At 37.6% G+C, this 26571-nt stretch overlaps 2 protein-coding genes across 2 annotated transcripts; both read left to right on the top strand.

Moving 5' to 3' along the window:
• Positions 1 to 432: 432 nt before the first annotated feature.
• On the top strand, positions 433 to 14757 carry LOC114351406 (protein I'm not dead yet-like). The gene is made up of 16 exons (XM_028302617.1): positions 433 to 510; positions 694 to 826; positions 1121 to 1273; positions 3413 to 3528; positions 3953 to 4067; positions 4147 to 4249; positions 4903 to 4963; positions 5040 to 5165; positions 5669 to 5786; positions 6635 to 6750; positions 6988 to 7079; positions 7736 to 7828; positions 11560 to 11753; positions 12352 to 12489; positions 14228 to 14352; positions 14666 to 14757. Exons 1-16 carry the CDS (start codon positions 506 to 508, stop codon positions 14679 to 14681), a joined length of 1704 nt encoding a protein of 567 aa, XP_028158418.1. The 5' UTR covers positions 433 to 505; the 3' UTR covers positions 14682 to 14757.
• Positions 14758 to 17506: 2749 nt separating this feature from the next.
• On the top strand, positions 17507 to 25107 carry LOC114351426 (protein I'm not dead yet-like). Its single transcript, XM_028302640.1, has 15 exons — positions 17507 to 17581; positions 17901 to 18036; positions 19037 to 19189; positions 20230 to 20345; positions 21231 to 21345; positions 21420 to 21522; positions 22178 to 22238; positions 22372 to 22497; positions 22856 to 22970; positions 23055 to 23170; positions 23550 to 23641; positions 23715 to 23807; positions 23898 to 24091; positions 24460 to 24597; positions 24858 to 25107. Coding segments are annotated over exons 1-15 (1686 nt in total). The 5' UTR covers positions 17507 to 17579; the 3' UTR covers positions 24984 to 25107.
• Positions 25108 to 26571: the final 1464 nt, after the last annotated feature.

Below are 26571 nucleotides of genomic sequence, written 5' to 3'. Positions count from 1 at the left end.
AGCCAAATCCTTTTTGGGAGAGGAAATCAGTAAGAAAACCACTGATTTTTATTAGTAAATAGAAGAAGTTTAACACACGCCCTTGGCACTAATAAAACGAGTTTTTTTTAGTTTTCCTACAAAAAAAAAATTAAGTGATTTGTCGTGTATGACTCTGCTTAGAGTGGCTGGTGATATTATTTTGACATCATAAACATTTTAAGCGTATTTTCTCCTGTTAATAAAAAAAAGTAAGGTCAGAAACCTTAGAGTCAGGAACTCACTGGAACTCAGGATGTATTTGGGTAGGTGGGACGGTGGTAGGGGTGTAGGTCACCGCGCTTTAAAAAGATATCTTAATGTTGGCTTACAAAACTCTTTGATATTTTTTTCTAAAAAAGAAGAGCAATATGTCAAAGGAATTTGCACGATGACAGCGTGAATTTTACGGATCGAAAAGTCGATTTTTAGGTTTAGGCAACGAATGTTTTAGTTTTATCTTACAGAAAAAAAAACCGCAAGTAAGATGTTGTACGTATACAATTTATTTATTTTCACTAAACATACTGTTGTTTATTCTCTTCTTCTTCACTGCATGCGCCATGTTCATGGTCCTGTCAAAACCAAGATCTGAATTTTAGGGTATATTAGACAATGGAAATTCAAAATACAATACCCTTAGACTATTTTCATTTTTCATATTCTTCTTTCAAGTGGCGGAAAACCAGAAGAGCCTATGTCCATTTTTCAAAAGTTGAAAACCTTCCTAGCTGTGCACTATAGAGGCGTGGTATGTTTTGTAGCGCCCATCGTACTTATAGGAATCCTTGCGCCCTTCCCGCCAAAGGTAAGATTGTCCTTTTTTTTTGTAGTTTGAGATGTTACAACTGGGGCAATCATGACCCTCATAATAAGACTTTATGAAGTGCCATAAGCGGTGCTATAAGCGTCAAAGTGATGTGGTGATCCCAATTAATTATTCATATAGGTACCTAACATATTGCTTGTATCTTAACATGTGTTGGCGCTCTTGTAAAATGTATGTTCAATGTAAAATGAGATAGTAGTTTATTTTATGAAATTTAACGCACAGACTAGTGACTGCCTCGTCACATACTTCATCTACAGTTTTCTATTGCAGAAACACCAATGGTGTGGTTACACCCTAGTGCTCATGGGCATATATTGGTTAGCAGAGTGCATTCCCCTGGAGATTACCTCATTTTTGCCTGTCCTCATATTCCCGCTGACTGGGGTCATGACTACGGCGGAAGTATGCAAGGCATACATGAATGTAAGTATACACCACTTTTCAACAGTGCCGGATTAAGCCAGCGCGGGGCCTGTAGCAAATTTCTATCATGGGGCCCTTGGTTTGCTTTAGGTTCTCAAGTTTAGGGTATTAAATGAAACAAAACTGGCTGAAAACCAGTGTTGCAAGGATCTCTCCTTACAACGTAGACTGAGCCAGGTCCAATTGCCTTCGGTGTACTTCATATTATTATAGTTGTAAGTCTAACTACCTGTACCTGTCTAATGGTTCGAAGGTTTTTTTTTTTTTACAAATGAACTTTTCTTGATTTAATGTGTGCTAGAGATAACACTTTCAATATCAACTTTTTTAAGCAATACATGCTCTAAATTCAACAAAGTAAGATAATTAAGACGTTCTTGTCCCATCGTGTTCCTTAATTCATCTATCTATGTATATTCTATACTTATAATAAATCTGTAGAGAGGTCAATTCTGTACATGAAATATATTTTCAAAATAACTATCAGGGGGTGATTAGTGATCGATACTGATGCCAAAAATGCAATCAGTAAAATTTTTGTCTGTCTGTCTGTATGTTCCTTATAGAAACAAAAACTGCTCGACGGATTTTAACGAAACTTGATACAATTATTCTTCATACTCCTGGGCAGGTTATAGTATACTTAGGAATTCCCACGGGAACAGGAATTAGCGGGAAAATCTTTTTGTATGAAAAATCTAAACCGCTTAAGTTAGACACTTGAAATTTGGCATGCAGGTACCTTAGTAAACTTAAAGCTTAGTTACAACAAGGAATTTCCGAAATTCCCACAGGAACGGAAATTAGCGGGAAAATCCTTTTGTATGAAAAATCTAAACCGCTTAAGTTAGACGCTTGAAATTTGGCATGCAGGTACCTTAGGAAACTTAAAGCTTAGTTACAACAGGATATTGCAACATTCCCACGGGAACGGGAGTTAGCGGGAAAAAATCTAAACCGCGTAGATGAAAAAATCTAAACCGCGTAGATGAAGGGGGTAAAACGGGATCCACGCGTACGAAGTCGCGGGCGGCCGCTAGTTTTTAATACGTTTTAATGTTGAAAAAGAACGTTCGCCACTGCAGTAGCGAAGCTTGCATGCGTTCCATGTAATAGACATGTTGACACCACCAGTCAATTGACGTACTTTTTGAAACTGTCAATACGAAACTATCCCATAGATTTTGTATGGCACTACAAGCAAGTGACGTCACTATTTTGTCAACTCAATTAAACTACTTTTTTCAATTACAATGCGAACAAAAATCGTAATTTACAGGTAATTTAAAATTAATTAAGTTTTTAAGACCAGAATGAAGGGTCTTTTTAAAAAAGATGTGGTTTCCAATTATTGGGGTATGGTGTCAAACTGTGTATTGTCATTATTCCCGTTTCTAACTTATTCATCGTTGAAACTATCTAACTTAATCTTTTTTTATTTCGGTCAGACCGGCGCTGGAGCGCGGGGCCCCCAAATTCGCGGGGCCCGTAGCATTTGCTACTCTTGCTACGTGGCTAATCCGGCACTGCTTTTCAATTTACTACTTGTAACTTTTACTGGCCACACAAGGTCTTAGGAGGAGGTTGCATAGCCGACTCCGCTCAGAGTTTGGCCGAGACTGACAAAAGGTATACATTTTGTCCGTCTCAGCCAAACTCTGAGCGGAGTCTGAATCGTATACGATTCGTAAGTCTAAGATGGGCTGCAGAATGCAACCGCAGGTAACACTGCGGCTAGAGGCTGCAGTCTAGCGCAGTGAAAAAGAAAGTCAAAGAAACCGTGGTGGCTTGCAGTTTGCGGTCTGCAGTCCATCTTGGACTTTTACCTTTAGACTGATATAGAATCAGTGGTTCTTAACGACTTGTCCAAACATGTCCATTGTCCACGAATAAAATAATTTAATTGAACCTAAAAATTGCAACTCAGTAGTTGCTCAACTCAGTACTAAGGGTGGGTTGCACCATCTTACTTTAACTTTGACAAACGTCAATATAATCTGTCAAACTCCATACAAAAAGCACCGGTTATCGTCATAGTTACCGTTAAAGTTAGGTGGTACAACTCAGCCTTAAACATGTCTTGTCATGTCTTGCCCCAATATTAAAGGGAATGCCTAATTTCTAGGATTTTTTTTTCAGGAAACAATATTATTGTTTCTGGGATGTTTATTTCTGGCCTTCGCTCTGGAGCAATGCGGCGTGCTGAAACGATTGGCGTATTGCTGTATACAAAATTTCGGTGGATCGCATATGCTGTAAGTTCAATAACTAATGCTTCAACCACACCAACGCGTGCCGCGCGCCGGCACGATCACGGCGCGATTATAGGGAAATGACAGGTCGCGCGACCTATGACAGTCCGCGCGACCTGTCATTGGCCTTTTATCGCGCCGGCGATGGTAATCTGCACGCGTTGGTGTGGTTGAAGCTTAATAGGTCTATCGCTCAACTCAGTGCCTGAAGTATGACCTGTGGTTGGTTAAAAGACAGGACTCACTACAAAAAGGAACTTGAATATTTTATTAGATAAAATCAGTGGTAGGGTTAGGATGTGTAAAAGCATTCTTCGGGAGCCTACTTGCATAAATAAATGATTTGATTTGATTCAAGTAACCTGAAAAGTAATTATCGTACTCAGCGTTACATTAGATACGAAAGTTATGGGGTTTTCTCTTTCAGTATGCAATTTTTCCTGGCTTTGGTGACAACTTTTATATCAATGTGGATTACGAATACAGCTGCTACAACTTTGATGGTTCCGGTGAACTTTACTGTGCTCAAAATATTCGAAGATGTTAGTATCATAAAACTTTTTTAGTTGAAAAATACTTTGATAAAATGGTACTAGAATGTTGTTGTTTTTAATTTTACAGAACGGCGTGTTGAAGATTTATGATACTGGACCTAAAGGGGAGAAGATTGCCTCCGACATTACTACGTGTTATTTCTGTTCTGCTTCCTATTTTGCTACTATTGGTAACATTCTTGCTATTATTTTCGCTGACGATTGATTGCAGACGATTGTTTGGTCTGGCAGCCAGAATTAATGAAAGGCTGCGTAGCGTATTAGAAGTGTAGGTATCCGTCATTGTACGAGTGTATTGTCGATTGTATTGTCAGTGTACGCACTGTGGATAGTAGCACTAGTCGTCCGTTTTCAGGATATACCTAAAGGTGCTTTCAATTTATACGTTTCGTGCCGGACGTTTGCCGCAAACGGTAAATTGTATGACAGATGCGTCGGAATAAAATTGACAATTGCCAATAGTTAGCGCGTGCGGTCTTGAAAACGCACTGCAAAGGTCCGGCACGAAACGTCTAAATTAAAAGCACTCTAACACTGAAAATTGTAAGGCAACTTGACGACTGGGAGAGCCAGTTGCTTTAAGATGGACAAGCATTTGTCCCTGACGCATTATTGTGGTATATTTCGCAAAAAAATATATTTTTTTATTAAATTAAGGTCTGATTTTTCAATCGTCGGATAACTTATCTGAAAAATAAGTTTGGGACATTGACAGTTTCAGTATGGGAAATAGTCAAAACGACAAAATTTATTCTTCGGTTAAGAGATAACTGACGATTGAAAAGTCAGGCCTACTTTGAATTTATTATGTAACTAATTTTAGGTGGCGTTGTGACTTTGATGGGCACGGCAACCAACTTGGCATTCAAAGGCATTTTACTGACGTACGTGGCAGTTTTCGTGTTTTTAGCTAGGCTTTATATTATTTCAGTATTTAAAAATATTTTTATTTATTTCCAGTACTTACCCGAAGGCGCCTGATGAATTAACATTCCTAAAGTTTTCCGGATTTGGCTGTATTTATGTGATTCTCATATTCTTATTCACTTATACATACATGGTGTACCTGCATTTTGGAGTATTTAGGTTAGTAAATACTTTTATTTTACGACAGTGTTGATTAACTGACAACTCTTGAAACAAAAAAAAAATATCCATAGGCATAGGTGATCTACGTTAATTTAAAATTTAACTTGGCTTCGTGTAGACGAAGAATCCTTATTATATTTTTGTATTTTAATAAAAACCCACTTTATATTTAAAAAAAAAAAGGTCCTGTAAACAACCTCATTTCCCTCCAACGCAAAATTCCGCAAACAGTTTTCAGAACCGGTCCTATTTCAAATACAAAAATGTAGATGGCGTTATCGCCCATGCTATTTCATGTGACCATTTCATTTATGAAGGGATAGATGGCGCGCGTTGATATTTTTAAACATGCTGTTTTAATACTCAATGATGAATGACTTACAAAAAATATTGTGACTCGGAAATTATAGATTAAATAATAATTTATATTGCTTTTAATTTTTACGGTCATCCATTATATTATTGTTAAGTGCTAAGTAAAAAAATCCTAAATTTGACAGTAAAAAGGGGAGCGATAATGCAAAAAAAATGACAATAACACCAAGAGCAAAAGAAGCTTTTAAGAAGGCAATAATGGAAGAAAGAAAGAAAATTGGGCCGTGTACACTCTGGGAAGTGGTAATTTATTTATTTATTAAACATTAATTTTTATGCTGATACATTTTCTGTAGATATTTTAACTGGGTCCATATTGGCTCACCTAAAGTTATTTACCCGAAATTGTTCTTCCTAACGATTTTAAATCCGAATGATCACTCTTCCTAAAATTTTTCATCCTAAAGTTTTCATTCATACTATTTGTAGTGCTACCGGCGATGTTCATAACACTCATGTTTTCGAAAATTGTAATTAATAATATCATTTATGTAAATATATTTAAACTCCTACTGTTTTTTATCATAACACTTTTATCCCTAAACGTTATCTGGAACTTGACTGAATGACTGGAGCGGGACTCTGGCTTCGCTCGCTCGGCTGGTGCGTTGTGGTCACAGTTCTAACCTAACCTAAACCAATAATTATGAATAGGACCGATTCGTTTCTGGAACTTGACTGAATGACTGGAGCGGGACTCAAGTATACGTGCTAATGCCAACAAACTTGAACTTTAATATATCGTCAAAGAAAGAAATCTAAACAAAAAAGATATGACTTTGAATAATAGTGTAAAATATGGTTATGTTTAGAAAATCTAGGAGAACAAATAAAAGTATAATAGATATTTATTGGTAATGACATTATGAAGTTGAATGATTCGGAATTATGAACATTAGAGACAGAGTAGTTAGGAATTTTGATTGTTAGGATGAAAAATTTTAGGAAGAACATTTTCGGACTTCCAATTTTCGGAGTTGAAAATTTAGGTGAACTTTGGCGCACCCATTTTAACTATGTTCATTTATTTGATGAGATTTTAAACTTTATTTTCGTATTTTTATGATTCTAAAATAATATTTTTTTCCTAGTTGGCGTGTATTTTGTTTGTCGTCGCAGTTCTGGGATTTTTAGGTCGTTTAACGCCATTCTTCGACGGATGGGGCACCATGATAAAGACATCGTTTTCGCAAAAGGACGAATCATAGTAAGAAAAACAAATTTTCATTGTAGAGAAGAGATCACGAAATTAAATCTGTTTCAAGTTTCTCTGTCTAGCTAGAATAATAAACATAATTATTATTATGTCCATTATAATTTATTTGAATTTTGCTTCTTTGATAGTTTTCTGTGCGCTGTATAGTAAAGACAGCTTGATAATAATTTCGATGGTGTAAGATATTAATTAAATGATAAATGATAATAATATTTTCTCCTTGCACAGCGTTCGGGATTCTGCTATGGTTATGGCTGTGTGTTGCGCAATGTTCCTGCTTCCAGCTTCACTTGCGTTTTTCAAGAACTGCACGGCTAAATGTAAGATTTTTTTAAGGTGTACTATGCATATGCATAGAGATTCATACAATTTTAGGGGGTAATAAAACATAGGACGTCCATTGCTGAACATAGGCCTCCCCAATGATTTTCACATGGACCGGTTGGTAGTGGCCTGTATTCAGCGTCTTCTTGCTACCTTTATGAGGTCGTCGATCCACCTTGTGGGTGGACGTCCTACTGCGCTGCCCTTTCTGGTACGTGACCTCCACTCCAGAACCTTTCTGCCCATCGGCCGTCAGTTCTGCGTAATTTACTATGTGCCCTGCCCAAGTGCACATTGCCACTTCAGCTTGCTAATCCGTCGGGCTATGTCAGCGACTTTAGTTCGCTTAAGGATCTCCTCATTTTTGATTCGATCTCGTAAAGAAATACCGAGCATAGCTCTCTCCATATCACTTTTCTCTTCTTCCATGTCATAGAAGTGCGTTAAGAACCATAATTAAACGGCCGACATAGTTAATTGTTATTATTTCGCCTCGTTGCTCGGTGAACCGACGATGTGGTGGCAGGAAGATCCTGGATGCGGGCGGCGCAGGACCGTTCATATGGAAAACCTTGCGGGAGGCCTTTGTCCAGCAGTGGACGTCATTTGACTGAACCAACGAACGAATTATTTTGTCGTTTTATTTTTTTAGTTCATGAAGATCTACCTAAATCGAAAACAACTTCAGTGCTGGATTGGGCCACTTTGAATACATCTATGCCATTCAGTTTTATGTTTCTTTTGGGTATGATGTTTTTATTGCTATTTTGATCTTGTTAATGATTTGACCTGATCGAGTTAACTGCGCACCTCGCTGGAATGTGTCCCCCCTCCCCCCACTTACAGTCCTATCAACTTAAGCTGAGAATTGCATTTGTGTGAGTGATCGCCAAAAGTACAGTTAGTAAAACACATACAAATAAAATTAATGTTTTATTAAAAGGAACTCCATAAAACACTAGCTACCAATTGGGCCGATGTCCTAACGACACTTGACACATCCTTTTAAATAAATAAATAAATAAAAACAGGTTCTCGCTCAGCATAATGCCAATTGCCAAGGCACGAAGTACCGCGACGCTGATATTCTGCGAGCACCGTTTATAGAGAGGGCGTCCGGCCAGCCTTACAAAATACAACAAAAAGACAAACAAATTTATAAAATTACAAAATAAAAACAGACTAAAAACTTTTCGTTCACACCTTTAAAATACGTATTCAATTAGCATAAAATTTGTTTCACTTGCCTGCTTAATGGTTTTCGTACAGGAAATTCACTTACAGTAGGAGCCATTTCACTAATATTTGGAACACAATTACATAAAATTACACGTCTATCTGCTACCAGCAGTACCGGGGGTGAAGTGAAGTATGTGAGTGGTAGGGAAGTGACGCGTGGCGGACGCGCCGCGCCTCAGGCCGCTTGCTATAAACTAGTATAAACCGGTTTAAACCATGCGCGGGTCGCGCCGCGCCTCAAGCCGATTGCCACTCTACACTATCGGTGTGCACTCATACAAATGCAATTCTCAGCTTAAGTTGAGAGGACTGTACCCGCAAACCTTACCGTCCATACCAGAGTGGCGATGTGTCGTCACGGCTGTCAGGTGTGCAGTTAACTCGAAAGGGTTGTACTTTATCTGAGCACCACCTAACTTTAACCGTAACTTTAACGATAGCCGGTGTTTGTGGCTGGGTTGCACATCTTACTTTAGAAATGTCAAAAATCTGTCAACCAAAAACGTCGGGATTTTATAGTAACTGTTAAAGCAGGCCTGTTCATCTCCGCGAGTTTACATCGAAAACAAAACACGCACGATGGCCCACCTACAGGATACTATTCAACAAGGCCTCACATACGAGCGAACATTGACTCACGCACGCGTATTCTTGTGTATGATGGAAGAAAATAAAGAAAATGGTGTACTAAATACTGTGCAGTATTTAACTGCCTAAATAATAATAAAAACACAGAATGTACTTTTTTAACTTGCCTCAAGACACTGAGAGGTAAATAAGTAGTTAATATTATTCATGATAATTCATGCTAAATCATGTGTTTCCTCCAGGGTTCGAAAATATCCGATATTTATTATAAATATCAAAATATCGGATATTTATGATATATATCCGATATATTATATCAACTTTGATATATATCAATTTTGTATGAAAGCCATAGTATTATTTTATTGTATTATTCATGAATACTATTGCATATGTGTTAATACACATGTTTTTAATGTTTATAAACCTTATAATCAGACAAATAAAGCAAAAACATAATTAAAATATTCTTTTAAATAACGCAAAATCAACTAAATATGTTATTGCAAATGAATAAATAAATAAATAAATAAATAAAAAAATAAAAATCTTATGTCAAAAAGTACAAATACAGTAACAAATTTTAAAAATTGATATATATCATCAAAACCGGCTTGATATACAACGTGTCCCAAAATTCAAGGATAAGCCGGCGCCGCAGGATGGACATAGTCATGACTACTTTAGGAAAAATAAGGAAAAAAATCTATCTCAATTATTTTTTAAGTTACACAATAAATTACGAAATTCTTCTAAAATTGACACCCCTTATGATATTTTACATTACCACGACCGCCATTTTTCAAATATTTCTGTTTTTTTGTTTGTATCGGCAACTTAAGTAGTGTTGCTGTCCACCCCAACTCTTAAAACCTCCAGAATCCTTGCAGTTTTTACACAAAAGTTAATCAAAATATGTTATTTCCTTAAAATTTTGAACGATTTTTACTTTCACTCCACTTTGACTCATCGTTTTGTAAAAAAAAAGTATGAACACTATTGCGGCAAGTTTTTTATAAAGTTGACGCAACTATCCAAGATTCCAAAATGGTATAATACTCTAAGAAACCTAGTCGCAAAAAAGATATGCATACCATTTTTACAAGCACTTCGCTTGTTAGTTAGTATGGGATAAATGTTGCAACTGAATTTAAAACCAGTTCTCCTCAACCAATTGAGCTGAAATTTGGTTTACTTGTGTAAGTACGATGACAATGCAATATTATGGTACCATTGAGCTGGATGGAGACTGGAGGTGGCCGTAGGAACTTCTAAACGAAACGGCGGAATTGCATCTAGTTTGGGTTCGTTGGACTTGTCTTTTCGAGCACTTTAGTGCTAGATGATGTCCAGGGTCCTGATGATGAAGTCAATTATAATTTTCAAATGAAGTCAAGCTTGTTTTTAAAAAAGTTTTTTTTTATTACAACTTTATTTTAAACTTTTTAGTTGTTTCTCAATCTCATGGCCTACGTGCTCGGGAAGACAAATCCAACGGACCCAAACTCGATAAGCTTCCGCCGTTCCTTCCGTTCCTTCTTTAGGAGTTCCTATGGCCAGCTCCTGCCACCCCTTGACTTCATCATCAGGACCCTGGACATCATCTAGCACTAAAGTGCTCGAAAAAACAAGTCCAACGAACCCAAACTAGATGCAATTCCGCCGTTTCGTTAAGAGTTCCTATGGCCACCTCCAGACTCCATCCAGCTCAATGGTACCATAATATTGCATTGTCATCGTACTTACACAAGTATACCAAATTTCAGCTCAATTGGTTAAGGAGAACTGGTTATAAATTCAGTTGCCAGATTTATCCCGTTCTAACTAACAAGCGAAGTGTTTGTAAAAATGGTACGCATATCTTTTTTGCGACTAGGTTTCTTAGAGTATTATACCATTTTGGAATCTTGGATAGTTGCGTCAACTTTATAAAAAACTTGCCGCAGTAGTGTTCATACTTTTTTTTTACAAAACGATGAGTCAAAGTGGAGTGAAAGTAAAAATCGTTCAAAATTTTAAGGAAATAACATATTTTGGTTAACTTTTGTGTAAAAACTGCAAGGATTCTGGAGGTTTTAAGAGTTGGGGTGGACAGCAACACTACTTAAGTTGCCGATACAAACAGAAAAACAGGAATATTTGAAAAATTGTGGTCGTGGTAATGTAAAATATCATAAGGGGTGTCAATTTTCGTCGAATTTCATAATTTATTGTGTAAGTTAAAAAATAATTGAGATAGATTTTTTTCCTTATTTTTCCTAAAGTAGTCATGACTATGTCCATCCTGCGGCGCCGGCTTATCCTTGAATTTTGGGACACGTTGTATATCGGATATATATCCGATATATATCTTGATATATATCCTCGAACCCTGGTTTCCTCCGCCATTTTCCGCAGTTTGGCACCTCACGTCACATCATTTTGCCGAAGTCAGCCCTATAGCTTCGGCGCAGTGCCGATCACTGACGTTTGTCAACAAAATGGTGCTTGACTCTTGAGACAGGCTAAATTACACCATATTGTTAATGACATTGAGCATACATTTTTTTAAATACCTTCGCGAAGTAAAACTTCTGTACGTAGTACTTATTATTATTCTGTGGTTAAAGTAAGATGTTACAACTCAGCATTATAATTCATAATTTCCAGGTGCTGGTTTCGTTCTATGCGAAGCTGGGAAGTCTTCTGGGTTAAATGATAAAATTGGTGAAACGTTCAAAGAGCTGGAGTCATTGCCGACTTTGGTCGCTTTACTGATCGTCATCGTTGGAACGGTGGTGATCACCAATTTCGCGTCGAACGTTGTTGTAGCCAACATTTTTTGCCCACTTGCAATGAGTTTGGTACGTCATACCATTTTCCTCTAATCCTACTAGGGGTTGATGATTGACTGATGAATATTATTATCAGTCAGCCAAATGAACGTATAAGCATACCTTCTTAGGCTGAGTTGCGCCACCTAATTTTGACCGTAACTTTAACGATAACCGGTGTTTTTTGTATGGAGTTTGACAGATTTTTGACGTTTGTCAAAGTTAAAGTAAGATGGTGCAACCCAGCCTTAGACCTGATTCGATTAAACTTTTATCCGAGAATAACTCCTGGTATGACTGCCACATTGACAGTTTCAGTATGGGACATTATGTCAAAACTGACTATTAATTCTGAGATATTTATTATTCGAAATATTTACTCTTGTTTGGTCGAATCCACCCTTAGTCGTATGTCTATCTTGCACTGGTATATATTTTATTATGTTGTCAATATTCCAAACTAGCAATTGTCGCATACAAGTTTAAACCAATTTATTATTCTTTGTTTGGCCTAAAGGTTAACTGGTAACACACGGCATTAAGTTCGCCTTATGTACCGCGATTTGTGTGTACAAATAGGTTATAAATAAATAAAGCATAGATATTATAATAACACATATTTTTTTAGGCAAAACAATTGAAAGTAAGCCCACTGTGGTTCTGCTTAGCGGCCGGGTACTCCGCCTCCTACTGCTTTATACTTCCAATCGGAACTCCAGGAAACATGATTGTGAAGAGTGCAGCAAGCATTCCTCTTAAAAAAATGGTAATTATAAATTACCTTAAACAACATCAAAAATAGGTATCCCAAACACTGATCTCTGAATCCGCTACGTGCCATTCTGGGATAGTCATACGCCCGTATTCACAAACGATGCTTGATTAAGTGAAGCAAATCGAACGCACAGCGTTGAATAGAGCTCTGTGATTGGTTCGTGTGTGACACTACAAGCACTGTGAAACCTCATAGTAATGTTTGTGAATACGGTCGTTAGTTATTCAGACATCAATTTGTGAATCTGATTTTTGGAATAAGGAACTAGCGACTCAGCGTCGTATTATTTTTTTTTAATGATCGCAATTGCATATTATTATAAGAAACTCGAAAATGAGGACATCTACACCGTGTTACTTTGCATTCTTGCCATATTCACAGAGGTAAAAGTAGGGACCAATACCTATTATTTAAGATAAACAAGAGACTCCCATAAAGAAAATACACTGAGTTTTAAGTAAATCTGGTTTTGCAGTACAAATTGGAATAAACCAATTTTGTCTCGCACTTTCTACAGGTGCAAGTGGAATAAACCTAGTGGGCGTGGCCTAGTTCTTATTAATCTGTGATGTTTTATGGCTCTGGGTACCAGCCTTTTTATCCAGTCATAATAATTATTTTAAAATACTCTTCAGTTGATTTTAGATTTTCCTTTCTACTCTCAGTTTTTACTTTACGGGCTTAGGATCGTCAAAAATACGTAATAATTATTAGGCTTTTAATTAATTTATAACATTGTTCCCTATTCTTACGAATTAATAAATTAAGTATGAAATGAAATCACCTTATTCACAATTAATTATTTATTTATGAGTTCCTACTTACAAAGTTTACGTACCTACTGCGAAGCAAGTGTTCAAAGTGTCCTCCGTTCTGATGAAGGCACAGTCTAGCACGGCGAAGCGTAGGTATTTCGCTTTAGTTTTCGCAACACATAAACGTTTTGTCTCACAGTTTCGCTGAAGCAATTCTTTCACGTAACACGTTTGTTTACACTTTTTATCTCTTCTGCGCATACGTTTCAACTTTCAAGTCACTCCAAAAATAATAGACCATTGGTGTTAGGTCCGAGGATCGTGGTGGCCAAGCTACTGGACCCCCTCGTCCAATCCACTGTTCACCAAACGTATTATTCGCACACTTGACGTCCTTATTGTGGGGGAGCACCATCCTGCTGGTAGTAGAGCATTTGGTGTAACGCTAAGGGTACGTCATCAAGCATTTCGTTTAAGACGTCTTGCAGACACTCCAAGCACCATTTTGATTAAATTATTCGTTGTTTGAATACACTTCAGTCATTTTTGTATTATTTATAACGTGATTTGTGATTGATGGATTTCTCAGTTTTTTACAAAAGTGTCAAAAAGACATTTTAAAGACAATAGATTGCAATAGATATTTAAAAATACAATAAAAAGTAAAAAAGTCTCCATCGCCATCGCTAACATAAGTGATGTGCATGCGTTACGATAGTTAGTGATGTGTTTAACAGATTGTCGATAAAATAAAATAGTTAAAATTAAAAATCAAAATTTTCGGGCATTATTTTTTAACGGATTTGTGTTCAGTATCAGTAATATAGTAACCTCTGTAAATATGGCAAGAATGCAAAGTAACACCCTGTATAATATTAAAATTTTCTCTTCTCTGCACTTCTGAGCATCCTCTTTCCTACACATATTTTATACCTTATTGAAAATTTTTCTTTAATTTTATTTTTATTTTACAGGCACTAGCGGGCCTAGGCCCTACTATAATCGTAATTGTATTCACGTGGATGGATTTGAATTACTTAGCACCAATCATATGGCCTGATTTGGACAAGTTACCTGACTGGGCAAAGGATGAACCAAAGTAAGAATAAGAACGAGTATAGTATTAGGGCCCTGCCACACTGGTTACAAGCGTTTTCAAAGCGGAGTGGCCACGCTGAGAACACGCCGCGTGTGTGCGCGCAGCCGCGACGCCAATTTCAAGTTAATGATCGAAATTTCATAATATTTCAAGCCTTTCATATAAGTTCAATTTTATTATTATAATTTTTGAAAAGGGATAAGGGTATTAGTAGGTCTCCAGGCCACTCAGGGCACCCCCTGCATTTCAGAGCAACCACATTCCTACGCCTATAGATTATTGTATATTTTTCTTAATTTTTCTTTTTTTACAGGCCAGAGTTGGTATAATCCCACTTTCATCGTAATCCTAATGACGTGGGTGGATATGAACTATTTTGTATCAGTCACATGGCCTTAATTTGGAGAAGTTACCTGACTGAGCAAAGGAGAACGGGTATTTTATTATGCTCAGATTATCAATTCAAATTGTTCTCTATCCATGCAACTTCCTTAAAACTTGTCCGTATCGAAAACATGGCGTATTGTTTTTTTTTTACTATAGCAAGTAAAGATGTAGTGCATAATTAAGTCAGTGCCTGAGGTATGGGAGCGGCGCGGGAGGGGTGACATTGACATAATATTATGACGTGACTGAGCATACAAATCTGAAGCACAGAAGCACGGTAATACTATCTATACAGTATTCCAACTCGGCCATATTTTTGAAATAAATGTCAACAGCCCCGCGGTACGTCACGGTATGACAACATGCGATAGGGCTGCCCACCTACAGTACCCATTCTAATTACATCTGTCTACTTAGAATTTCTATCTAGTTTTGTGATTGTATTTTCTTTTATTTAGACAAACAAAATACTTTGTTTGTCTATAGGATAAAAATGCGTGTTGTTTTGTGTTAGTAGATTTATTTTTTTTTAAATATACTAAAATAATTTTGAATCTACTAATCATAATGAGTACTTAATGACCTGTTACTTTAATTTCAGGCGGATGAAGTCGTGGGCAAAAGCTGGTTTAATACAATATATTTTTTATTTCAAATCAAACTGACTGAAAATGACCATTTTTGACTGTTAATAACTTGTTTTCGACAAATTTGACCGTAAATGACGGTAGTCAAATTCAATCACCTTAGTCATTTTCAACACTAGCTAGGCCATCGACGTCCGTTCGGCACATTCGCGACTTACGCGAGATTTGAAATTCGAAGGAAAGCTCGCGTTTCGTCGGTTTATATGAAGTTATAATACTGTATGATAAATAATTATTACCGTGACAGAAGTCTCGATGACGTTTGACGTCTCAAAAACACCCTCCCGTGTCATATAAATACTGGACTGTCCTGTCGATGACATTGACAGTGGGGCGCCACCGTCAATACCGGATCGCTGGTTCAGATTTTTGCCATGTTGGAAACCATATGGTTGAACGATGGTAGCGCCCCCCTGTCATTGAGTTTGGCGGGACAGTTCAGCGTGGGTCATCTATATGGGAGCGGCACGGGAGGGGTGACATTGACATAATATTATGACGTGACTGAGCATATAGATAACCCACGCTGAAANACAGTTCAGCGTGGGTCATCTATATGGGAGCGGCACGGGAGGGGTGACATTGACATAATATTATGACGTGACTGAGCATATAGATAACCCACGCTGAACTGTCCCACCAAACTCAATGACAGGGGGGCGCTACCATCGTTCAACTATATGGTTTCCAACATGGCAAAAATCGGAACCAGCGATCCGGTATTGACGGTGGCGCCCCACTGTCAATGTCATCGATAGGACAGTTCACTATTTTGGAACTATAATTTGTATAGTTCCATAGTATACATATAGTTGAACGATAGTAGCGCCCCCCTGTCATTGAGTTTGGTGGGACAGTTCAGCGTGGGTCATCTATATCTGAAGCACAGAAGTCTCGATGACGTTTGACGTCTCAAAAACACCCTCCCGTGTCATACCTCAGGCATTGACACAGTTAAGCGTTAAACCATAGTATGTTAATTAATTGAAATGTATTCAGAAAATATACATTAAATATAATATGTAAAGTGCTTTCTTTAATGTATTATGTGGTTGTATTGTTCATGAACTCGTTTGACATGCATGTTATTTATAATAGTTTCTTTGTAAGTTCGTTCGTTCGTTCGTTTCAGCCGTTTCTTTGTAAGTACTTAATATTAATTTGTGGAGTTTTTTATTTATAAAAACATGATTTGCGTTTAACTAATGTTACTTTGAGAGAGACTTAATTAAAATGTTAAATAGCTATTTTTGTGTCAATATGTGAAGGCAATATTTAGGTACCTTCATACCTTGTAAGAAAAGTAAAATTAAATTAAAACTTATTTTAATTTATTCATAAGAAAGATTAAGTTTGTGACTCGATCTCTAAGTTTTATATTTTATTTGTTAATGTAATGTGAAGAACAATAATTGTATTAAAATTTGTTTTTAAATGCTTAATATTATTATAATGACATTTGATTTGTATTACGGTCTGCACGATAATGTTTGTTTTTCGTTAAATAAAGTTATTATTTGCTAAAGTTTATTTTATTTTATTTTTTTTATCTGATACCTACTTATTAGATAATCTTACCGCTTAATAATCTGTAAAAGTCGGGAGTCTTAGGCAAAACAAAAGACTGATAGGTGACTCACATTATTTCGGCAGTGCTTGAGCTCGTGGGTCAATGAGGGTTTTCGCGAATGAAAGATCCGCTAGGTGGCGGGACGTGGATGTGGGGTCTGACTGCTGCGTGATTGGTGGATTTTGACATATCTGTCAATGTCATGTCAAAAATAACCAATCATGCAGCATTTGGACCTCGCGTCTACGTATTGCCATCTGGCGGATTTTTCATTCGCGAAAACCCTCATTGTAGGTGCAAGCGGATCAACAGGATTTATTCCGTAAATGAGCATCCCGGATCTAGCTACCACTGGCTACGGTTGTAGCGTTAGTTATGGCTATACTAGATTTAGTAATCCACGTCCACTTCTGTGTGAACCTTGCCTTAATATCTTTCCGTGCCTGAAACTATTACTACTGAATAAAACCTCTTATCATCTGAAGTAAAAATATTATACGTCAAACTCAAAGGACAAAGGTAGTTGCCAAAACTGCGAACACAAAAATTTATGTCATTGTTTTAATTATTTTCAAAACGTGAGATTATTTGAGTTACACAAATACAGAGCAAAAACAAACAAGATGTGAGTATTATTTAGGTATTTTTAATTTCGTATTAATTTATTAATTAAACGCCCGGTCACATGGTAGAAGATAATTTGTACCGCTTACTTTTTTCTCTTCTTCTTCTTCTTTTATTTTATTTTCTCAGTTTGGAGGAGAAACGAGTATGCCAAATGGCATTAAGTTTGCCCTAAGTAATGTCCAAAATCTTAATGAAACAAATGTTATTGTAACGTTGATTTTATGGCATAAGTACTTGAAGAAATCTAACAAGTAGACTATGACTACAAAGGCATTAGATTTACGTAACCTATTCATAATCTTGCTGTTCTTTTCTAGGTTCGGAAAGCAAGAAGAGGAGGATATGGCGTTCTTCTCAAAAGTGTTACTGTTCCTCTCTGTACACTGGAGAGGGGTTGTGTGTGTGGTCGCGCCTATCGTGCTCATTGCGGTCCTAACGCCATTCCCGCCTAAAGTATGAATAGCAAATTGTATCCCAACTAATATTATAAATGCGAAAGTAACTCTGTCTGTCTGTCTGTCTGTCTGTCTGTCTGTCTGTCTGTTACGCTTTCCCGCTTAAACCTCGCAACCGATTTTGATGAAATTTGGCATAGAGATAGTTTGAGTCCCGGGAAAGAACATAGGATAGTTTTTATCCCGGTTTTTGAAACAGGGACGCGCGCGATAAAGTTTTTCTGTGACAGACAAAATTCCACGCGGGCGAAGCCGCGGGCGGAAAGCTAGTTGTATAATATACATAGCTAGCAGCTGCCCGCGACTTCGTACGCGTGGATCCCGTTTTACCCCCTTAGGGGCCCGTTTCCGTGGGAATTTCGGGAATCTCTTAGTGCACCTCTACGGTACCTAAGCTACGTCCCTTCCAAATTTCAAGTGCCTACGTTTAGCCGTTTAGGCTGTGTGTCAGTCAGTCAGTTTCTCCTTTTATATATTTAGAAGATAAGGCTCGATTTCTTATAACAATACAGCTTTTTGCGCTGCTTTATGTTAAATGGGTTAGGCGAGCGACATTATGTCGGCGACTGCTTGCGATATACTGGTAGGCGTCGGTCAGCGACTGTACGTGACTGTCGGCGACACTCTCGCCTTTCACTGTCTGTCTTAGTGACTGTCCGTCTTCGAGAGTCGCAATGCGTCGGCGAAAGTCGTCTTATAGTTCCAAAATACTGAACTGTCCTATCCATGACATTGACAGTGGGGCGCCACCGTCAATACCGAATCGCTGGTTTCGATTTTTACCATGTTGGAAACCATATACTTAGTTGAACGATGGTAGCGCCCCCCTGTCATTGAGTTTGGTGGGACAGTTCAGCGTGGGTCATCTATAACTCTTGAATATCTTGTCGTCGGCGATTATCGGCGACTGTCGCCGACTTAAGTCGCAAGCATTCGGCGATATACTGTCGCTTGTTTGTGAGCTCCCTGAGTGTTTTAATCTCAATTTATTGTTATAGCCGTACCAGTGGTGTGGCTACACCCTAGTGCTGATGGCCATATTCTGGGTGACAGAGTGCATCCCAATCGCTGTGACTTCATTTCTGCCTGTCCTCATATTCCCACTGACGGGAGTCTCGACTACAGCGGAGACGTGCCAGGCTTACATCAATGTAGAGTATTATAATAAACCTTAATTATTAATAATAATCATCATCATCAACATTTCAGCCACAGGAGGTCCACTGCTGAACATAGGCCTCCCCCAATGCTTTCCATGTTGATCGATATTAATAATGCTATGAATTTAGTAATTGAGGCGTCTAGTTTCAAATCCCGCTAAAACGATTTTGATAAGATTTCGAGAAATTGAAAAAAACCGCTTATCCATATAGCTTTGGCCTTAGGCAAAAAAAAATATGATACGAATTATTATTGTCATCTGGCAATACTAACAGTAATTGCTATTCATCTTTAAATTAAACATAATTTGAATTATAATGAAAACTATTTTCATTTTGGCGTATTTTGTTACGAACATTCGGTTTTAATGGGATTTGAAACGGACATGTTGTATTTTAGCGGGATTTGATAAGAGCAAATTATGAAGCAACCACGTTATAAAAAAATCTCCATACTGATTTCGCAGTCACGTGACCAAAAATACCGTGCTACCATTGGTCAATCAACTTTTAGAGGGTTTTGAAAGAAACGGACGGCGTTTTAGCGGAGTTTGTAACACAAACCTAATTTTAAGTGCTAGTTTAGTAGTCTTTTAGTGTATTTTGATCGAAAATAATTGAACAGTATGATGAGAAAATTGCAGTAGCATCATTTAGAGATATAAACAGAAATTAGTTGCAGGAGCGTTTTAGCGGGTTTTGAAACTAGACGACTCAATTACAGCTTGAGGCCAACAATAGCTTTAAATAGACGGGGTAGTTAAATAGATTTAAGGGACTTTTACCCAGAGCTGTGTAACGCAAAAGTGGGAAAAAAAGATGGAAGAAATATTTTTAATTAACCAACTACCTATATTGATAACAAAAAGGATCTAGGAGACTTTTATCCAATTGTGAAAAAAAAAGGTTTAAAAAGCATTTTAGTTTTTGAAACTTTACATTGCAAAAAATATGAGAGTGCTAAAGGCGATACATTTTTGTTCGAGTTGTATAAAGAAACGATGTTCAATGTCTGTTTAATTTACTTCCAGGATTCAGTATTGATGTTTATTGGCAGCATAATATTAGCCTTTTCTGTCGAGCAATCTGGTTTGCATAAACGTCTGGCGTATTTTGCTATACGCATTATCGGATATTCGCATGTAAGGTAAAACGTGTATTACTAATCTGATTCCTGTGTCCGTTTTTCAAGTCTGCATTATTTTCGCAGATGAGATTCGTGAGCTGCAGGAACAGTTCCAGAGGCCTAAGCTGAGCTTTGTGTTTGTGTGAGTGTACACACGGCCACACTGTTAACTATCTATTTCCGTTTTTGCTCTCGCTCACATCAAATGGTGATTCTTTGCGATAGAACGAGATGACATGACAGGCAATGGATAGTTTACACTGTTGCCGATGGAACATACCGCTTTTTGGCAATTAGTCTGAGATGTTAGTCCGCCGCGCATCTGTCACACTTCACCTCTTTTAGCTACCTACTGGTAGCAGCGTGACATGTTTAATTGTTTAAATTTAATTGTTTAATTCTTAGGCTGAGTTGCACCACCTGACTTTAACCTTAACCATAACGATAACCGGTGTTTTTGTGACTCTACTTTTGGTGATCACTCACACAAAAGCTCAGCTTTCGCCTCGCGAACTATATCCCCCTTATTATTTAAAAGTTACACCCCTAGTTGAACTGGCTTAAATTTGTCATTTAGTATGGACATGTCATTTTAATCAGGGTTCTTCCTAGCTAGGTGTATTTTTTATTAATAAGGGGGTATTATGAGTGTAGAGAAGAACGTTGGCACTTTAGCTAGATATACTTCTTGCAGTTTTTATAAAACAAACATAACACCCTAACACAAGCATATTAATTGCTTACTTTGGGGCTAGATGGCGCTGTGTGAGATTGTCCAAAGATAATACCTATAAGTAGCCCATGATTGGCGAAAACGTAGCCTAACGTTGCAGTTGGTTAAAATAGACATTAGACAATGTAATTGCCGATTAATGCATGTGTGTTTATTTTGGTTAATTCTTTTAGGTTGCTATTAGCCATGTGTTTAGTGACAACATTCGTTTCCATGTGGGTCACTAACACTGCCGCCACAACTATGATGGTACCCATAAACCTTGCTGTGCTCAAAGTATTTGATGACGTTAGTTTTACATCTACTTACATTCTGATTTTCTTATGTTTTCAATTAAGCTTACTAATCTTATAATGTTACAGCAAAACATAATTAAACTTTATGACACTGGCCCTGACGGAGAAAATATGGCGTCTGATATAACAACAGCCTATTTCTGCGCAGCTACTTATTCAGCTACTATTGGTAACATTAAAATGTATCATTATTCATGATTTAATTTACGACTGTGCAGTAAACAGTGTGGTTACGGTAAAGTAGAATAGGACTCTTCCCGTGGAATTGTGTGGAAATGTGATGGGGCAAATAATTTAGATCCATCGCAAACATCAAGCCTTTTCCCCTACTCTTCCCGCGGGTGTCTTAAGAGGTGACTTAGGGACTACATATCAAACAGAGAACGGGCAGCAGCGCTCACTGAAAAAACATCAATCTTCGACCAACTGTGATCTCCAACCCGCCTACCAAGCGTGGGGATTATGGCAAAACCCTCCTCTATCCAGCAGTGGACTGTAAAGGGCTGTTGATGATGAAGCCTTTTCCCCTGGCTTATGACTCCGAAACGTGGCCTCTACTATAGGCCTCATAAAGAAGGTCAAAGTTGCATAGCGTGCTATGGAAAGGATTATACTTGGTGTTTCTTTACGAGATCGAATCAGAAAGGAAGAGATCCGTAAACGAACCAAAGCCACTGACATAGCCCGACAGATTAGCAAGCTAAAGTGGCAATGGGCAGGGCACATAGTAAGCAGAACTGACGGCCGATGAGGCAGCAGGGTTCTAGAGTGGAAACTAAATAATTAATGATGAACAATAATAATTTAACATTATTTAATTTCAGGTGGCATCGGAACTTTGGTAGGGACGGCGACTAATCTAGCATTTAAAGGTCTTTTTCAGACGTACGTAAACTTTTAGTATTATGTAGAAAACTTGCTTAGTTTAGGGATTTGTGACGCCGTTTAAAATTAATTTTAATATTATGGTAGTAGGTAGGAAATGAAATCAATCAGTAACGATATTTTTCATTTCCAGGGCATATCCAGAGGCACCCGAATTATTATCATTCCCCAAGTTTTCGGCTTTTGCTGTGCCTTATATGATTATTATGGAAATTTTCGTATACTTATACTTCATCATATTTTATTTTGGAGTATTTAGGTGAGCTTTATCGTCTGTAAGAATCTATCTGGCTATAAATACCAATAAAAACGTACTTAGCCAAAATATTATTCTGTCTCGTTCTTTATGGTGAGAAAAAATAAGATTTACCTGCAAACAAATTACTTTTATCTATTTTTATTAATTTTAAAACACACTCTTGTTTATCAGAAATAAATCCTTGTTCTTCTTCTTCTTTTTCTGTGGCTTTTCCTATTTCTTTTGGGATCAGCTCAAACGTCAGCGAGACTTCAGACTTTTATGCTGTCACATCATAAATGTCACCCTCCCGTGCCAATCCCTTACCTAAGGCACTGACTTAACTATGCGCTTGACTTGTAGTCTTTTTGTTTTACAGACCGGGAAGTGTGGCGGCTAAATCAGCTAAAATGACGAAAAAGGGTATAGAGCTAGCTGAAAAGGCAATTCTTGAAGATAGTAAGAAAATGGGCAGAATCACATTTTGGGAAGTGGTATTTATTTTTTATGACTTGATAATACCTACTTTAGTCGTTTATTAAATTGAAACAGTTTTAAGTTATATTTCATATTTCCAGATGGTATTATTGCTATTTATCCTGGCAATGATTGGCTTTTTCTGTCGATCACCTCAAATCTTTACAGGTTGGGCCGATCTTATAACAAAATCATTCGGAATATCCGATACCCGATAGTAAGTAACAATAAAATGTATTCAACTTAAAACATTCCTTAGGTAGGTACATGATTCTGTGTATGGCCGTTAGCTATAAGATAATAAGATGTCTAGCTTAAATTTCAAAATTGAAGTGGTTAATAAATGTAGATTTTATTTATAGTGTTTGTTTTTTAATAAGGCTCGGTGCAAATGGGCCACCGAAGCGACCGGTGCCGGTGGCCAGCGACGGCGACTTAACACACTTGTATCCGGTGGCGGCCACTCGCTACAGTAGTAGACTATACAAAATATATTAAAAAGTGTGTAAGTCGCTGTCACTGGCCACCGGTGGCTGTGGTCGGTGGCCCATTTGCGCCGAGGCTAAAAGCTAAGATCTATTTATCTTTATACACAGCGTTCGAGACTCATCACTCGCTCTGTGTGTTTGTACCCTTATGTTCCTTTTGCCGTCTACATTGGCAGTTTTTAAGAACTTCACAGCCAAGTGTAAGTTTTATTTTTTACAACATGAGAATTTATTTATCATGTACTTGGTTTATTTAATCTTAATTCATTTCAGTTCACGAAGATCTACCAAAAACGAGAGTCACTTCAGTACTCGATTGGCGTACGATGAACGTTGCTATGCCATGGAGTTTTATGTTTCTCATTGGTATGACATGTTTTCATAACAGACCTAATTATCTATTAGCCACTTACAGTTTAACTACCAGTCAGTGAGGTGGCATTATTTCATTTAAAGGTGGTGGTTTTGCACTGTCTAATGCCGCTAAAAGTACAGGACTCAACAGCAAAATCGGCGAAACGATGAAAATACTAAAAGAATTGCCAGACCTGGTGATTATCCTCATCATTACCGTGGTGGTTATTTTCATCACAAACTTCGCTTCGAACGTCGCCGTGGCCAATGTGATGTGTCCACTTGCAATGCAACTGGTAAGAAATAACGATAAATGTTTATTTTTAACATTCGAAGTCGAAGATCTAGTGAAGGCCATAGGAAGCACCTGGATGAGGGCAGCACATGAACGGCCTTAAACATTTATTTTCTGAAGCTAGAGACTGGAATTTACATTTACTAGTGTATAGGCATTAGGCACTTACAGGGCAGCTACTACAGTCAACGTCAAATGTTACGTGACACCCAAAGTTCACAACACAACTTTGTTACTATTAGAATGTGGTTGTGTTGTCAACTATTTGGCCACTTTCACTTAACATCAGGTGCGATTGCAGTCAAATACCAATTTTGTGCTGCATACAAATAGATGCCATTCTCATCCACTAATCGTTACAATTTTCAGGCAAAGGAAATCAAAAAGAACCCCCTCTGGTATTGCCTCGTGACAGGATTCTGCGCATCTTATTGCTTTATGATCCCTGTGGGTACTCCTGGAAATCTAGTGGTCCAGAGCGCGGTTAATATTCCAACTCGGAAAATGGTAAATATTGTCATTTAAAAATGGTATTTTTATAACTTGAGTAGGTACGGAACTATTCCCACCTCTCGTTCCCACTGCTGCAACTCCTGTGTAGCCACGACTACAGCTTGACCGCCAATAAAAACCCAACCAGTGAAGGTAAAGTTTAGAGAAATCTTGTGTTAGTCCCAAACTAAGCAAAGCTCCATAAGTAAACCAAATATAAAGCAGTTTTATTTCAGTTTGTATTCTTCAAAGATTTCTTTTTTTTTATTTTACAGATAATAGCAGGGGCAGGGCCCACTATCACCACAATAATAGTGACGTTCTTCGCGATGTCGTTTTGGGCGCCAGTGATTTGGCCTGAACTCCACGTGCTTCCTGACTGGGCATCTAAAATGTATTAATTTAATATATATTTTTGTTATTATGTACTTTAGGTTTTCCTATAGGCGCTTTTAACTGAGTTAATGCCTGAGGTATGGGAGCGGCACGGGAGGGTGTTTTTGAGACGTCAAACGTCAGCGAGACTTCAGATATGCTTCAGTACCTCTAGCATGAACAACTTTCGTCTTTGAATCGTTTGTGTATTCGATAAAATTCGATACTTAATCTTCGAATAAAACGATAACGTGACAATTTTCATTCTCAAAATAAGTTTCGTGCAGCCACATCTCATATTAAGTTCACTTTAAGACACGTTCACAAGGGCGCCGTTTGAATTTTCCTACTAAATACACTCGACAGCAAATAAATCGCACCACCCGCGATGGCGATTCGAGTACGCAATCGATTTGAACTCGAAAGTTTTTCGTGCTAGCCGTACCGATTGGTATGCTTTGTCACGTCATAATGTCAATGACGTTACCCCTCCTGTGCCTCTTCCATAGCTCAGGCACTGACTGCGTTATACAATTATACATTAGACCTATAATAGTACTTGTTATATTTCTCCTAAATTACAATTAGCTAGAATCGGTTCCCATGAGCATTATGTCGTCATTTTTCGCTTTCGAAACGTTATATTTAGTGTAGGTTATTATTAATGTCAAACCTGACCTTAACAGTTAACAAGATGTTATTATGATGTAGATATTATTGATAATGGTTTGCATGTTCAAGTTCTTATTTATTCAATAAATAAGTGAGTTTATAAAACATTGTTATCATTGTAACCTTACTGCCTACCTACTAAAAACAAAAGTTTTCTAAAGTACTACTTCATTTTTAAATTTTCAAGTAGAGTTAACAGGTCTCGTGAGGTGGAGAAAGCATCGCAGCCAAATCTTTGCCTTCAAACATACAGAGACTTTAAGAGGTTCATCTAGGTAGATAATGGGATAAATAAGACCCTTATCATCCACATCCATTTGATTAGTGGACGGTTTGATAACCATTTCTGTCATTTAGTAAAGAAATAATAAAAGATGAAACAAATTATTATGAGGGCTTACCTGTTTTCCGAAGATGATGGTCAGCTTCTAACGTAAATTGAGCAATGGACAATGGCTCCAACGCGTCCCTGCTATACTGCACTGCATTGCACTGCACTGCACTACTGCACTACACTGTACTGTATTGTATTGCACTGACTACGCCAACAATTTTGCTCTGGCTTTCACGCAATCTACTTAATGACTAATTTAAATTGAAATACTTTTATCTTTCACATTAATAAATATTGTGACTTAATAAACCGCTACTTCGCGATTTGAAACGAGGAGCGACACATCGATAAATTTAACTGTCAGTGTTGCCACCTTCAAGTAATTAAAAATATTAGTATTTTTAAAATTATCGTTTATTAAATTGATAGTGGGAAGTGTAGACAACCAAGCACTTTTTACCCAACTGCGCCAGAATGAGGGTTATGTTTTTCGAGTGTATGTCTGTATGTATGTATATTTCTTTGGCACGGCCTACAGCCTAAACGGCTTGACCGATTTTGGCGTGAGTCGGAGGCATCTAATAGGTACATACGAGTATCACCAACAA

Source organism: Ostrinia furnacalis, unplaced genomic scaffold (genome assembly GCF_004193835.3).
Source record: "Ostrinia furnacalis isolate ACB-3 unplaced genomic scaffold, ASM419383v2 OfSCF1132, whole genome shotgun sequence".
Classification (NCBI taxonomy): Eukaryota; Metazoa; Arthropoda; class Insecta; order Lepidoptera; family Crambidae; genus Ostrinia; species Ostrinia furnacalis.
This window is presented reverse-complemented; position numbering and strand designations above follow the sequence as displayed.